At 40.6% G+C, this 17,427-nt stretch overlaps 1 protein-coding gene across 4 annotated transcripts in view; it reads right to left on the reverse strand.

Moving 5' to 3' along the window:
- ttll11 (tubulin tyrosine ligase-like family, member 11) overlaps nucleotides 1-17,427 on the reverse strand; it is a 217,714-nt gene that overhangs the window by 130,120 nt on the left and 70,167 nt on the right. For all 4 annotated transcript variants that reach the window (XM_085965581.1, XM_085965582.1, XM_085965579.1 and 1 more), the window contains 2 exons: nucleotides 13,153-13,248; nucleotides 6,687-6,820 (listed from right to left, as the gene is read on the reverse strand). In XM_085965581.1, coding sequence (XP_085821707.1) covers nucleotides 6,687-6,820; nucleotides 13,153-13,248 — 230 coding nt within the window. The remainder of the gene's footprint in view (nucleotides 1-6,686; nucleotides 6,821-13,152; nucleotides 13,249-17,427) is intronic.

Raw genomic sequence — 17,427 nt, forward strand, 5'->3', positions numbered from 1 at the left:
GCCTCGGAAACATGCACCCACCTCTTGAAGTGTAGATGGTAAAACCTTCTGCAAAAGTACTCCCACAAACCAGCCCACACCCTTATTTAAAAAAAAGAAAATCCACATTGTATAGTATATTTTACCCCCAAAATGATGTGTGGTGAGAAAATAAGAATGAAATGGCATTTATATAGTGCCCTTCACAATCTCAGGACATCCCAAAGTGCTTCATGGCCAATTAAGTATTTTTGAAGTGTAATTGCTGCCATAATATAGGGAAACACTGGGGGGAATTTTTCAGGGGGGGGGGGGCGGTCAGCAGGCATGTTCGGTGGCGGGTTGGGTGGGATTTTTTTTTGATAGTGGGTCCCAACCCGCAGTCAACCTGCCGCCATGTGCCTTCCTCAGATGTCGGGTCTGTCAGTGCCGAACAGACCAGACAGCAGTGGCGGGGGAGGCAATTCAGGTCATTATGATCTTGTTAACAGCCCATTAAGAAGTATTTTGAGCTAACCTTTACATTTTACGAGGTTGCCCACGGGGTCCATGTTGCTCAGGGATCACTTCAGGTAAGCAGGTCAGGGGTTGTATGACAATGGGATCATCTTATCCAGACAGCTGCAAATATGCTATAAAAGCTCCCATCTCACAGCTGTTTACTTTCCAAGCTCAGATGCATACTGCATTTGGAAGACAGATTGAGCTTTATGCAGGTTGCAAGTGTTTGGAGTAAACTCTCTATCCAGTGTCACCTCATTGGAACAACCTGTCTCATCACTGACAGATCGCTTCTGTCATCTCAAGTTCACCTGCCATCTATTACATCAGCATTGGTGCCCTTGGAACTATCTCACCTTGGTCCTCAGAATCCCACTATGATCAGGCCCAACACGATCAGCCTCAACACCAGCAGCACCAACACCACCACCAACTTTCTCCGCAATCAACTGATGCTACACAGGACAGAAGGCATCAGCACCTGACCACATTGCTGCCCGGGAGGCCAAGAATGGCCTCACCATGACCAGATTTACTTCACTTGATGCTGTACACCATGGCTGTCATGTGATGCGCCAGGTTGGCACCACCCCACACCAACACCATAAAGCATCCCAACAACGCCCAAGCCATTCCTTTCACACTCATCACCATTGCGGGGGGTACCGTTATGTCTCGCCATTCACTGCAACTCACTAAGCCACTTCCAAAGATGCACACAAATCTGTCCAAGAATGCAAAGTGTTGAAAATAAAAAGGTTTCAATGTTTGACACCACATTAACAGAAACTTTATATGAACATTGCATAAAACACCCAAGTACCTACCCTTGTGTGTTGTTACTTGGTATGATTGGACTAGGATGAGGGTGAGTGTGAGGGGTGGCTAGTGAGATGGGGAAGTGGTAATGTAGATAAGAGACGGATGGGTAGAGGTGCAAGGTAAGTTGGTGAGAGTAAGGATGTGCAGGAGTAGGGTAGGGAAGAGTGAGGGGGATGTGATGAGTGGCACAGCCGGATGAGGTTGAGTGTGGCTTTGCAGTAATGTTTCGGGATCTACCAAAATCATTGAAAGGTTTGCGCCACTGCAGCCTGGTCCTCCTGACAACATCCCTGCTTGTGCCCTCCTGTGCAATGTGCAACCAGGCTGCGTTGGTCTCCTGGGGGGGGGGGGGGGGGGGTGTCTTCCGCCCATTGGGAGGGAAGAGAACCTCCCTGTGTGCTGTGACTCCCTCCATAAGCATATGGAGGGAGTCATGGGAGAGCCTGGGTGCAGCTGTGCACCTTTGTGCAGTGCTTGTCGGTGTTTGCAGCACCTCAATGCTGTAGAACACTGACAGCACATCTGTCAAAATCAATTTGTGCATGGTCCATTTAAAGAAACGGGCTGATGACGCATCATCAAATGATGTAATCAGACATGCTTCCTTCAATCGTCCGGCAAACGCGCAGGGCGGGCTTAACAAGCCCAATCAGGGGAAAATCATTTTGGACAGCGGGCTGGAGCCAGCAACGAGGCCGGGACCCACAACCGATGTCGCCTGCCACGAACCCGCCAAGGCAGGGGAAATCACGGCCAGCGCAGCCAATTTGGCACAGCAAGGTCCCAAAAACAGCAATGAGGTAAATGACCAATTAAATTGTTTTAGTGGTGTTGGCTGGAGAATAAACGTTGGCTAGGGCACCAGGAAAATTCCCCAGCTCTTCTTGGATTGGTGCCATGAGATCTTTTACATCTACCCAAGAGGGCAGGCAGGACCTCAGTTTAACATTTCATCCAAAAGACAGCAACTCTGACTGTGCAGAACTCACTCGGTGCTGCACTGGAGTGTTAACCAAGATTATGTTATCTAGCATTCTCGCGTGCAATTAAATTGAATAAAATGAGCAAATGTTTTCATTTCTGAGGGTATAAATTTACGTGTAGATTTTGACACCTTGGGGGCGATTTTGCCAATGGGGGCGTGTTGGAGAGAGGACTGCTGCTTGTCGGGTCGTTGTCCCGCCTCCATCGACTTGTGGCCAACCCACGCTATTTTCCCTTGATTGACATTGTTAAGCCTGCCCAGCAGGCTTAGCAGGCCAATTAAGGGGAAGCCAGTTACAGAGAACGTCAGCGTATGACGTTTCATCTTTGACAGATGAATTGTCATCGTTTGACAGCTCTGTGAAGCTGTCAAACACTGACATTCTCTGTTGTTTGATGAGTCCTGGTATTCAAGACCCATCAAACCTCTTTCTTTAGCAGAAATCAGATGGTTATTGCATCGGAGAACGCAGCAGCCATCTGTCATCTCTGCCGGTGAGATGAGAGACTCTCCACATCCCCAACTGTTGAAGCCTGCAGGAAGAAACAAAGGTAAGTAAGCATTTTCTAACACTTTCCACTCACCTCACATACTTACCTCTCCACACTTGCACCCATCACTTACCTTCACAGCGCACTTTTGGAACCCCGCAGACCCACTGCTCGCCTTGGTGACTCTGGCGGGGTATCCAGACGTCGGGAATCATAGAGTTTTACAGCACAGAAAGAGGCCCTTCGGCCCTGTTGGAAAAATGGGGATAATCCTCTTAACTGCCTGTTAACTACCTGTTAACAGGCAGTTAAGTGGCTGTAATCCCCTTCCCGCCTCCAGGAGACAGGACCCGGCGCGGGTCGGCTACCCGCCTCCTGGCAAGATGGCACGGAGGCGGGATGTGCACCCACCCCCAGATTCTGCCATTTTCCTGGCAGTCCCACCTCCATACCCGCCTCCCCAGGGCTGGCAAGATCGCGCCCATAGAATTTCTGCACAACTGCCTCTGTGAAAAAAGATGAGTAAATTATACAGAATACAGGTTCTGATTTAGTTACTGTAATACAGCAGCTAAAATAAGATCCAGAACAAGTACTGTTCTGCTGGTATATTCTCTCTTGTGCACCAAAAAAAAGGCAATGATTGGAAATCACGATAATTTTAAAAGATGCCCTGCACCTATTTGGTTTTTAAACAAAGAAAATTTACTTTTTTTCTGAAATACCACCTATTTCTACACCTTGCAATGCACATCTAAGAACTTTGTTAATTAATCCCATCTTTACAATCTTTATTCTGCTCTGATAATCACATCTAAGATTTTCATCAGAACACTAAGCAACAATAATCAGAATTAAATGTCGACTTAAAAATGAAAATCTGAGGTTATTATAACAGAAAATGAAGAAGCCATGATGTTCTTTTTCACAAATCAAAAACAGATTCCAGCGTCACCACTTGAGAAATCAAGTGGTACAATGTCACCACTTGTCAAATCATGTGATTCAATCACAAGGCACTGCCGTTTGTAGGTGACTGCCACAACATGCTGTTATATGGACTAAACTGCAGAATGTGTTCCAAAACAGTAATGCTTCTCAGGCTAAAAATTGACATTAACGGGTGGAATTTTGCGCTCATTTTTTTTTATAACCTCATCTCAGCCCCGGGTCAGGTTACTGCTTTATAGTGTGCTGCAGACTGTATTAGCCTACATACAGTGGAACCTTATTTGTCATAATGGAGGACATCCCATGGTGAAAAATGGAAATTAACAGGAAATGCAGAGCCCCAAATCTTTCCACAGAAGACTTACATTTATATAGCGCCTTTCACAAACTCAGGACATCCCAAAGCACTTTACAGCCAATTAATTACTTATTTTTGAAGTGTATTCACTATTGTAATGTAATCTACAGACATTTTAAATTAACTTCATGAAAGGTTCAGTTTTATTCCAAAGTAAAAGATTTTTTCCCTCCTTTTTAAAAGTAAATTCTGACAACCCTGCCTCTCACTAGTCTTCCGTGAAGATTCTGAAAGCTCTAATTTGCACAAACATTTTGCCGGATAATTGAGAATGCAGATAAAGGAGGTCCACTGTGTATATATTTCTAAACCCAATACAATTGGAGACACTCATCAGAACATTGCCCTGGCTGGAGTGGGAACGACAGGGGAGCATTCGGTGTTGGAATATGGTCTGTTTTTTTTCCTCTTTTTGGGTCCTATTGTGCATTTCCAGTATTTTGCATTTTTATTTCAGATCTCCTACACCTACAGGATTTTTCTGCTCCCAATTTCCCTGTCCTCTCTCTTTTCTTGCATTTTCCCCTGTATATGCTTTTCCCCCCATACCCGATCACTGTCTTAGCTAATTGCACTTTCGCTGTCTTTCCATTGCCTCATTGAGATAACCTTTTATTTCATCTCAGTTTCTATTAAGCAGTTATTACATCGTCACACTCACCAATTCCCTTTGTGACCACAGTATCCATTGTCTCCCCCCTCCTTTATTTTCTCAATACTACAGAAAGGGCTTGCTTTCTGTTCTGATGAAGAGTTGTACCCAAAAAAGTTAACCTGTCTTTTCTCTTTACAGATGCTGATTAATCTTTAGTGTATTTTTGTTTAAGACTACCAGCATTTGCAGTTCTTTTTTACATTTTATTGATTACAATAGTGGTATTGTGCAAAAGGAAATGAAACAATATTTACAACCGTTTGATTAATGCGCTCGTTAGTTTTTTTAAATAATCTCCTGTGACATTAAACTTGTTGCTAATTTGATAGTGTTGCAGGTAAAATTGTAAATATATTATGAATCACAGCCCATAACAATCACCTCAGGAACTGCCTACACATCCCTGTGTTTCCCCCCACCCCCCGAGAGTGATACCCCTCCTTTTCAAGGCATTTTCACCCTTTCACTTTTCTGTATGGGTAGAAGATTTGCACTCGGATCTCAGCGAAGTACTCTGAATCCAACAATTTACAGGTCTACAAGGCTGGCTTGAGGTGACCCCCCCACTCCCCTCTAATTTTCCCTCCCTCCCTGTGGCAAGTTCATCGTTCCACTATAAGGCATAGCTGAGATTGAGAACTCAGTTTGTAGAGGACTGAAGTTGAAACTGCAGTCCATCAATCCAAGGATAGGTCACTATTCTACCTTTCATGTACGTTTTTAATACCAAATGGAGTCCTGGTACCTTAATCTGCCTTATATGAAACTGCGTCTATCTGCTCAGTTTATATTCTGGAATCTCAGATGGGCAGCTCCACAGCCATAATGTTTATGCAAGTACATTCTTTCAATGTGTATCCAAACATCATATGTTGCATAGTTGGAGAACGAGAGGAATTGTTTTAAAACGGGGGGAAATTGTAAAACATTTGATATTCTTTTCACTTTAAATATGGTGTCGTTTATAGCAAGTCAGATATGGTGCTAAGATTATCCTGCAAAATATTCACAGATTATCAAGATGTCTTTGTTATAGATGTTTTAATTCTTCACACATTCACTCCAGGACTCTCAGAAGCAAGTTCTCGGAATCAAATTCCTTAGTGTATATAAAAATTGTAGCTAATGATGAGAGACTGAAATTGCCAAAGCAGTGCAATCTATCAGTGAGGCTATTTATATGTAGTCAACAGGTAGCAACAAACTAGCCAGGAGAGTCTATTGACAATCACTGCACAAAGGTGACCTCTTGCACCCAGGCTCTCCACTGACTCCCTCCATATTCTGGAATAGATGGCAGCTGCAGGAGAGGTGACAGAAGCGATCTGTCACTGGTGGGAGAGGTTCTCCCAATAAGGTGGCACTGGACATATAGTTGGATTTAAAAACTTGTAAGCTAAAGAAATTTGTAAATGTTTTAAAAATGCAGTAACCAACATTTTCTTTGCTCTGAAACTCACCATGTGCAACATTAGATCCTTCACACCACTTCTGCAGCTATCATCTTTTCACAAACATTACACCAGACTCACAACACACTTACCTGGCATGGTATTCGGACGTCGGGAAACCCGACCCAGAAGCGGGAAAATCCCAAAACAGGCTGAAAATTATTGTACCTGTTAATAGGCAAGTAATTGCCTTTAATCAGCTTCCCGCCGCTCAGTGTCGGGTCCATTCGCAAATCGCGGACCCGACACTTGGGAAAGCTGTTTGGAGGTGGGCTGATGGCGGATTCGGAACCCGCCATCAATCCAATCGAATTTAACCTCTGACCTGCCTCCAAACCCGCCCTCTGAGCGCCAGCAAAATCGCGGCCTTGGTGGCAGCAAAATGGCATTAGCTTTGGTAAGAGAAGACCTGTTCCACACACTGAAGTGTTGATATGGAAGCAAGAGCCTATATTGAGGAAAATGGAAATTTAAAATAAAACTAAACACTTACTGATTGTGATTGTTTTTTTTAAGTGCCGGATCCACCAGTGCCGGATCCACCAAACGGAGTGTATCTCTAATGATGGCCACTTTTATTTCTTCATCCACAGGACTAGAGACGTATTCAAACACTCCTGGAGAAACCTGTGAAATAAACAACACTTCAAAACTGCACTGCAGCAAAGACTTCTTAAATCTCACAATCTTTTTAACGTTTTAAGCTGTTTTTCTCACATCACATCTGAAAAAAATATTTCTCAGATAAGCAACAGCTCTGGTGCAATCTGTAAAGTAACAACATTTCAAAGTTAACACTTCCATCAATATTCTTTGATCTCTATATCATGAAGTACAAAGTATATAGAGCTAGATTAAGGCATAGCCAGCCAAGGGGCATGCTTAGACACCACAGGAGCGAGGGCACCAAATCAGCTAGTGCAAGTCTCAATCTTGTAGTTTTCAGTGCAAACGCCTTAAAGTTTGAAATGATCAAATCATGCTTCTTTGGGTATCACATGTTCTTCCCCCGCCATCCTCGTTTAACATCAGGCAAGATTAAAGCATAAATGTACTTCTTGCAATTTAGTATACTGTATTCTCTGCTCACGATGTGGTCTCCTCTACATTGGGGAGACCAAACGTAGATTAGGTGATCGCTTTGCGGAACACCTCCGTTCAGTCCGCAAGCGTGACCCCGGGTTTCCGGTCGCCTGCCACTTTAATTCTCCGTTCCACTCCCACTCCGACCTCAGCCTCTTACACTATTCAAACGAAGCTCGAGGAACAGCACCTCATCTTTCGATAAGGCACTTTACAGCCTTCTGGACTCAACATCGAGTTCAACAATTTCCAATCATAACCTTTGCCCCTATTGTTTCCAGATGGCAGCTGTTGATGATTCTGCTATTCCTGTTTACACCTCTTCTAGACCCAGCTTTTGTTTCTTTACTTGTCCCATTACCATCTCCTTTTGCTTTGTACAATCATACCGTTTGTCATTTAATCTCTCCTGCCTTCCACCCTATCACAGACCTTTCTTTTTGTTCTTTCCTCCCCTCCCCTCCCCCACCTTTGCCTGCCCCTGCACTTGCTTAAAACCTGCTACATCTCAACTTTTTCCAATTCTGATGAAAGGTCATCGACCTGAAACGTTAACTCTGTTTCTCTCTCCACAGATGCTGCCTGACCTGCTGAGTATTTCCAGCATTTTCTGTTTTTATTTCAGATTTCCAGCATCCTCAGTATTTTGCTTTTGTAACAGCATAACTGGTCTTCCTGGCTGAGTCTGGAATTTTACATATTTCACAATAAATTCTGGTGGATATATTTAAATTGTCTACCGGTATTGTTCATTCTCCATTCCTGCAGCCCCCATCCTCAATCAATCCTCTGTCGTTTGATAATATTACTTTGCTTATTGGTGGTAGTTAGAGAATTAAACAATTATATGCTTAAACATTTTTCTCTTTGAAGCTGGCACAGAATGTTTACTTTGGTGCCTTCAGATATGCCTTGAAAAGGAAGTAGGGTGGAATGTAGGGGCTGGGTGATGGGGATCAATTTCAGGCTGTGCTTAGGCCAAATAAATCCTTAATCCAGGCCTAAAGGTACTGTATAAATATTTAAATCTTTTTCTTCAGATATTTTCTACAGACTCATTCCTCCCAGCCAAATTAAATCAGACAGAATTGCCAAATTAACTCATCTGAGACACCATCAAAACACACAATTTGCGATCTCTCACCATCAAATTAGATTTGCTGCATTTCAGAGGTGGGAGTCCCAGTCAACAGAATCAAAATCAAACAACTGATGATACTTCACCAATCACTGGCTGGAACGTATGCACACTGTTACATTATACCACATTCATTTGATTAAACTAGCTCATAGACAAAAATGTTGAACAGCAGCACATAGCATCCTTACTCTTGCACCCCTTCTACACTGCTTACATATGAACCAAATAAAGAAAAACAGGAAGAGCTTTGTGAAAGGAACAGGTGACTCATCTGAATAATGCCTACGTCTATTTAATAATTACATGCCGCACTTTATATGATGCTGACTGTTATTCCATACTTGTAGAAAGGAGTTCTGTATAATCAGCAGTTTCACAGTGGTAGCTAAGCAGATCCCCATAGCAACAGGGCAAGGGTTAAAGCTGAATATTTTTATGTGCGCAGTCCCGGGCAGTTAACTATGTGGCATTGACAAAGGACATGAAATAAATATTCCTCGATTCTACTTATAACTTCAAAATTATTGTGGCACATTTTAATAATGGTGAATATTAGTGAGAACCACAGGACAAAGCATAATGACAGACTAACGATGATAAATATTTCTGAGAGTTAGTTATGGTCAACAAATGAAGAGAAATATTTATCACAAAATGAATCATTCATTATCTGTTTATGCCACACATTTAAAGAATTTTGTAAAATTTAATTTTAATTCATATGCAACAGTGCTTCATGATTATGCAGCACTCTAATACACTTTAGCATAGATTTTCCTCTACTTTGCACCCAGGAAACATTTATTATCCAAGCGCAAGAAAAGCAGAAGAAAAAAAGAGCAGAGACCCCTGACAATGCCAATTAGCAGTGTCCAAGGATTTCTGGGGGCGCCCCCAAAAGGGAGCTGAATTTTTCTGCCTGGAACAAGCAGAGACATGACAATTTAAAGTTAATGAGGCAAGATTGACACCACAATGCCTCCTAATCTTCCTGGATCCTATTCGCAGAGGCACCCGCTAATAGTGAACCTTACTCTTTGCACGCAGCCCTCCCAAATTGGAGGCAAACATTAGTGGTCAGTCAGAAATTAAATTCTGTCTTTTCATAGGGCAAGCAGGAAGACTATTTGGACAGAGAGTCTTCTGGTTGTTGTTTTTGAACAGTTGTTAGAAGGCCACAAAGCTGGCAGCCATATCTACTCTCACGTTTGCAGCCAGCAGTGGTTGACTTCCCTTTTCCACTTCTGGACACAGGCCCCTATCAAGTTGCGGGTCTGTGCTTTGGGAACGTTGGGCCCAGCATAATGACCTGAACACAGAAACACAGATGAGTTCAGGTCAGATCAGACGAACGCACTTTGGGTGCATTCCGACTCCTTGCACCCAGTCTGGGGGAGGGGGGGGGGGGGGAAAATTGTCTCTATTGTGTCATGGTAGCTGCCGCTGCTCTGCAGAGGTGACTGAACTTTTTCTACACTTGGATCAAGGACTAAATATACAGGGTAGCCTGGTGAGACAGCACACAGATATACAAACAGCAACACCTACAAACAAAGAATGGGCACTCAATTAATACCATCATTCCTAGTGTAGGCCACACATTAATTCAAGTATTTTGTAAACTATTTATTTTTTAATCTTTAATTTTTCATATGAAACAGTAATGAATGATTATGCAGAACTCTAATACTCATTATAGTAGACATTCCTCTTCTTTCCACCCCGGGAACATTATTACCCAGGCATGAAACAGAAGAAAAAGGAGCAGGGATCCGTGACACTTGCCATTGGAGAGAAACAACAAACTGAAAGATCGTTTGGCAACCCAAACCACTAGGATAGAAACAAGAGTAATGGTACCTATAACTAGAACTCTGTGTGGATGAAATACCTCCTGCTGTTAAGTTTTTGATTCTTGTTTTGTACTCGCACTGACTTTTTCAGTAAAATTATTGACAGAAGGTATTTCAACACATATGTTGCTGCCAATGAAAAATTTTGCTGCACTTTAGATCAAAAACTAATAAACCAAGGAAAATAAATAACTTGTTGATCTAAAGAGGAAAAATTATTCATGCAACACTAGAATCAGCATGCAATGGGAGAACTTGTAAATTGAGAACAAACCAATGTGTTACAGATTTAATTCATTTTTGCATATATTAAAGCAACAGGTAATGAGTTAGCATTTACTTTTGAGGGTATGTGAGTGAGCTTTGTTCAGTTTCCCGTACTGACATTAACATTCATGAAATTACAGATTTATGAAGTGATAATTAAAAAATGTATACTCTTCCTCAACACCTAGATTTTAGTGTTGTGACTTTTCCACTGCTTTGATTCTTAAACAGTAACATATTTCTGAAGCGCAACCTGTTCTGCACATTGTTGCAATGCAATAATTTAACAAATATTTTTTCAAAACTGAGTACACACAATTATACTGATCTACAAAGAAAGTACATTTTTAAATTGCATCCCGTTGGAGCACCAATATATTGTGGCATAGAGTGGTGGGACATTGGTCTGTGCCCACAACTCCCCCCACGCACAGTTCCTGAGTTCAGCAGTGCTGTTGAAAGAGCAGGCACTTCTTAGAGTGGACATTATTATTAGGAAGCTTTAATGCGTGCACTAATTTCAGTATGGCAATGCCAGATGTCTGAGCGCAGGTCATATGTCCAGCTTCCCGCCCGGACTAGGTATATATTGCAGGATGGTCAAGAAAGGTAAGGGGTGAAATGTCTAATAAGAAAAAAAAAATCCCCTTAAAAAAATCTTAACTGATGAAATACTGTGATCTTTAAATGTTATTATATGAACATAATAATGTCTGTAACATAGTCATTGCTTTGAAGAACTAAAATAGATGACATTACAATGTTTTGGATTACTATTTGAGTTATATTCTGGATAAAACTTTAATACAACACATTTTTCAAGATGACAGTCATATTAGAGAGTGCTTTCGAAACCTCAGGGCCACAGACAATTTAATCTCTGGTAATTCTCATATACGCAGAAACATGTCAATTTACAGGAATGTAAACTGCTTCCCAGGATTCACTTCTGATAAATAGGGAGTGAGCCAACTTGGTTGGATTAAGGAAAAAGGTTTTTGCTTGAAACATTTCCTAATTAGCACAGCATCCTTACTGCTGAAACATTCTACATCAGCAATGGAACTACTGCTGGCAATTTTTCATTTTTATTTTCTAAGAACCTATCAACTTCTAATCACCACAAAATGTTCCACTAATTCACCAGGGGGTTTTAGAACTTGAAAAGAAATACAATATACCAGTTTCCCTAGTAATAACAGCCTACTTCACAAGATAATTACAGATGAGGAAGGGCAATGTACCCAACTTAGTGCATCCATCCAGAAATACTCTGGAGTCCCTTCATTGCAACATTATTAAATGATTAGAGCTTTGCCTCTACTACTCTATCAGGAAGTCCATTCCAAGTGTTGATCATTCTTTGTGCAAAGAAGAATTTCCTGACATCGCTCTTAAATTTACCTTTCCACTAGTTTGAGCCGGTGACCCCCTTGTTCGACTTGTGATTTAATTTTAAATAATTTTCCATATTTATCTTGAATGTACCTCTATAAAAGGTCACCTTAAGATGTCTCTTTTCTTGGCTGAAAAGCACAAATCTCTCTAGCCTTTCCTCATATCTCAAACATCTAGCACTAGTTATCAGCCTTCTGGTTTATCTTTGCACTGCCTTCAACACTTCAATATTCCCCTTATGTCATGGTGACCAAAAATGTACACAATACTTGAGGTCTGATTTGCTCAGTATTCAATTTGATCAGGATTTCCTCTCTACTGTTTTGACTATGCAGTTCAACATTCTTTATTGGCTGTTCTGCATTGGCTAGACATGTTGAGCATCAAGTTTACCAAGACTCCTAGATCTCTTTCAACTTCACACTTAGCTATTTCACTACCATTCAGGTGTTGCCCATTTCCTTCCAATGTACAGTACTTTACACTTCTGTACTAAATTGACTGCAGTGAGCTCCACATAAACACAATCACCATAAAGAGGTTCAAAGAAAATCTCAAATCACTTGCATCAGAATGTGGCAACCTGAATGCCTATACCAGGGGAAAACTTTTCCACAAATGAATAGGGCAAGTGCATTCAGATTGCTATCCTGTTGCCAAAAAGCATGGACTCAAACTGCAAGCATGTTACCTGCACAGTATGTCTGAATACACAAGCTGAACAACCTTTTTCAAACATTGTGCAACATGGTCTGCTCAAAGGTAGGCCATTCTGCCCATCTAGCTCATCAAAAATGAAGTTTAACATATATAGTGCTGAAGAAAATGCTATATTGGTGCAGCACAATGTGTCTGAGGTGCACAGTAGAAGCAATACAGAGGAAGTCTTAACTGAGCTGATCAAGTCATTAAATTAAAACTATCCCTGTTCTTCTCAATATTAGCACTGGCTCTCTCCGAGCTAAGAGTACCAAATCATGGTTAACTTTCAGACAAGGTGGCACTGGGGACTCCTAGCCAACTCAATGCATCTGTCACCTTTACCAAATCATAATTAATCTTCATCTCCTTTTCTCTCTCAAGACTGATTTGAACTCTTGTTTTATGGGTTGACAGATAACGACTGAAATAGCATCTTAGCCAGCTGTGTCAATGTTTTCCTTTGATATGTTAAGGCAAACACTTCACAATGTACCGACTGGCTCTAGGCCCCTTACCTCCTGTTCATGTTCTATTCTCATGCTGGGATTGGCATTCACTTCCAATAAAACAGGCTTCATGTTTTTCATGAGGAGAATATCAAATCCTAAAATCTGCGTAAACAAAAATGGAATTTGATAAAGCAGTGGCTATTACATTTCCATAAATCATCTCAACCATTGTCTTCATCAGTTTATAGCTAAATGTGGGTGAGTAGTGGCTATAGTATGATCAGGTTTAAGGTCTCAATAGAAACAGAAAATGTTAGTACAAAAAAAGTCAGCAGATTACAATAGGAGAAATTTTAGAAAGATGAGGAGTGAACTAGCGGAGGTGAGATGAAGAGAGAAATTGGCACACAAGACTGTAGATCAACGATGGGATATTTTTTTAAAAAGGAGATTGCAAAATTGCAAAATACATATATACCATTAAAAAAAATATCAAGTTTCAGAATGCCCTGGATAAATAAAGTAGTTAGTAACAAACTAAAATTGAAGAGGAGGGCATATGGTTCTGATAAAATGAGTGCGAGAAAAAAAAATAAGGAAAGAGGCTAACAATGGGATAAAGAAAGCAAGGAGGGAATACGAGAAGAGAGCTCAATAGCTCATTAGAACAGAGGAGATTAAGGGGTGATTCGATAAGGTGCCACACAAGAGGTTATTACACAAAATTAGAGCTCATGGGGTTGGGGTAATATATTAGCACGAATTGAGGATTGGTTAACGGACAGAAAACAGAGTAGGAATAAACAGGTTATTTTCGGGTTGGCAGGCAGTAACTAGTGGGGTACCACAAGGATCAGTGCTTAGGCATCAGCTATTTATAATCTATATTAATAACTTAGATGAAGGGACTGAGTGTAATGTATCCAACTTTGCTGATGATACAAAGCTAGGTGGGAAAGTAAGTTGTGAAGAGACTGCAAAGGGATATAGACAGGTTAAGTGAGTGGGCAAGAATATGGCAGATGGAATATAAATGTGAAGTTATCCACTTTGGTAGGAAAAATAGAGAAGCAGAATACTTTTTTTTTTTTTTTTTTAAATGGTGAGAGATTGGGAAATGTTGGTATGCAGGGGGACCTAGGTGTCCTTGGACACGAATCACACAAAGTTACAGCAAGCAATTAGGAAAGAAAATAGTATGATAGCCTATGTTACAAAAGGAATGAAGTATAAGAGTAAAGAAGTCTTATGCAATTATATAGGGCCTTGGTGAGACCACACCTGAAGTACTGTGTACAGTTTTATTCTCTTTACCTAAGGAAGGATATATACTTGCTTTAGAGGGAGTGCAACAAAGGTTCACTAAACTGATTCCTGGGATGGAGGGAAATATCCTACGAGGAGAGATTGAGTAGACTAGGCCTATATTCCCTAGAGTTAAGAAGAATGAGAGGTGATCTCATTGAAACATATAAAATTCTGAAGGGGCTAGACAGGGTAGATGCAGGGAGGATGTTTCCCCTGGCTGGGGAGTCTAGAACTAGGGGTCCCAGTCTCAGAATAAGGGCTCGACCATTTAGGACTGAGATGAGGAGAAATTTCTTTACTCAAATGGTTGTGAATCATTGGAATTCTCTACACCACAGGGCTGTGGATGCCCATCGAGTATATTCAATACAGGAATTGGTAGACTTTTGGATACTAAGGGAACCAAGGGATATGGGGATAGTGCGGGAAGGTGGAGGTGAGGTAGTAGATCACCCATGATCTTATTGAATGGTGGAGCAGGCTCAGAAGGCCAAATGTCCTACTCCTGCTCCTATTTCTTATGTTTTTATGAGACTTTTAAAATTAAGGGATGGGACAGAGTACATTGGGATGGGACAGAGTACATTGAAACAGACTATGCCCAGTGGTTGAGGGATCTAGAATGAGAGGACATAGATACAAGATTAAATGTCAGAGATTTAGCATAGGCAGCAGGAAAGATGATTTATACAGAGGGTTGCAAGATTGTGGAATACACTACTAGAGTTAGTAATTGAAGCAGAGACCATGTCAAAATTTAAGAATAGGTTAGATAGTGGTTGAGGGAAATAAAGGGGTATTAGGATGGGGCGGGGGCAGTGAATAAACAGTAATTTGGACTGGTTGGGTCAAATGGCCTGTTTCAATGTTGTAATTTCTGAGTAATTCTATGTAATAATAATACATATGTCAGCATATAAAATGAAACTACCACTTTAGTTTGAGCTGCACGGTCCATTTGAAATTTTATATTAGTATTCCACTCAGTTACATACTTTTATGGCCCAGAATTTCCTGGAAAGGTTCAGCGCAACTAAGGAATAGGAGTGTCATTTTTTCCCCCCCGAGGCACCATGGCAGAAGGTGCGGAGTGAAGTCACTAGCACAGCAACACTATAAAATCACTCAAAAGTGAAACTACATCTGTTAGGGAAGTTAACCTCAGAAGACAATTCTGAATAATTCAGACTTTAACAATGGCTTTGAGACGTGTGTTGAATGCTGCCCAAATTGACACCATGGTAAAGATGTGCAAATTAATCTTTGTTACTGGACATAGCAAGTACAAATGAAAGGCTAAACCAGAAAGAAGTTTCTCTCCAGGTCTGGTGGTAAAAGGTAGGTATCTCAACTGTACAACTGAGAGTTCAAATCCAGATTTAATGGAGATTCACACTTCCTTCCCCTCACTATGCAGGTTTTGGTGGTTCTTGCCATACCACTAAACGTGCAGCACTGCGCTCAATTTCACACTCCACAAATGCAATTTTCCTGCTTTTACAGAAATCAGTACAAACACATGGAGCAAGTATTTTGTGAGGGGAATACACCATTTTAAAAATAGCTTACAAAGTTGGAACTCAAATAGGCAACAATTGGTGGCGCTGCATTTGCATAACAATGATTTTTACGTTCCGGCGTAGACGAATCAGCTCTGCAGGAAATCTCAGTAGAAATTCCTGTAGGCAAGATTGGTGCAGAAACCGGCGTATTTGCTGCGTAAATGCAATCCAGGAAATTCGGAGCCTCCATTTCTTCCTCTAGGGTAAGTATTTTATGTTTTCACGCATACTTTACTACCATAGCTACAGTGTGCTGTTTTAGAAGTATTTTGAGCATTATATCGAGGTGCACAGTAGAACCTAGCCCACTAGAATTTTACTCAATTCATGGTTTCCATTTTACTTATTAAAACTTCACATATTTCTACTGAATTTTGCCCCTGTGCCCTTCACTTTGGAAACTTGCCATGGTTGTTCACAAACAAAAAACCATCCATGTAAAGATTGTAATAATCTCTGGGCATTCGGTTCGCTAGTGATTTTTAAGATTTCTATGAGCAAGTCCGTGCATAACAAAAAAAAATGAAAGTTTGCATTTCTGCACGGAGTACAGGAAATTTTAGGTTTAGAATTTCGTATCTTGCTATAAAGTTTGCTCATGGTGAATGGAATCCAGCCAGAAATATCTAATGGTATTATAAATTGCAAAATGATAGCTATGTATGTTATAGCCAAGATAGTCTTAAAGCTGAATTGTTGTAAGAACAGTGGAGTATATATAACAAATTTGAGTTGGAGAGTGTTCCAGGAAAGTAACATTATCTGAATTTCAGATAAATTGCTCATGTTTTACAACGTAATCCGACCTCCTTTGATGTGGTATTGCATTCATAGTTATTGAAAGTGTAAAACTGGCTATCCCAATAAATCCTGTGCTGGTCTACAAAATACCAAGCCATACTAAATTACTTTAACATATCAATAGTTCCTAAAAAGTTACAATTAAAGCAGACAACTTTGAAATCTACCAACTAGTGAATTATAGACAGAATGGAACAAACCTGCAAACAGTTTAGTACAAGGCAGACTTTTATGAATCCCACTATACCAATGAATTGCAGTATTTCAAAATATTTAGAAAATTTTACATTAATATTTTTTAAAACAGTAAAGACGATAGTTGTGAACAGTAAGATATTCAATGCAGAATTAAACTTTTAAACTCAAACTTAGAAATGAATAAACATGAACTGAAATACCTTGTATTAAGTTGCGCAAAATTTATAAAAGTGGTTACTTAAAAAAAAACTGAATGCAACTTATTTTCACAAAGAACAAGTCATGGTATATATCGAACACAAAACCATTGGGATAATTATAGCTTGTGTGTGAGTGTATTACTTGGTTAGTTTATTTTAAATATATTTATCCTAAATTTTTCTTCAGGGTCGCAGACTTCGCCATGCCTGTCATTAATACTGCTGAATGACCAACCACAAAGGAGATGAACTTGCAATGAGACCAAACAATT

The sequence above is a fragment of the Somniosus microcephalus genome, chromosome 23 (assembly GCF_052327205.1).
Source record: "Somniosus microcephalus isolate GS21.2 chromosome 23, FLI_Smic_1.0, whole genome shotgun sequence".
In the NCBI taxonomy this organism is placed as follows: Eukaryota; Metazoa; Chordata; class Chondrichthyes; order Squaliformes; family Somniosidae; genus Somniosus; species Somniosus microcephalus.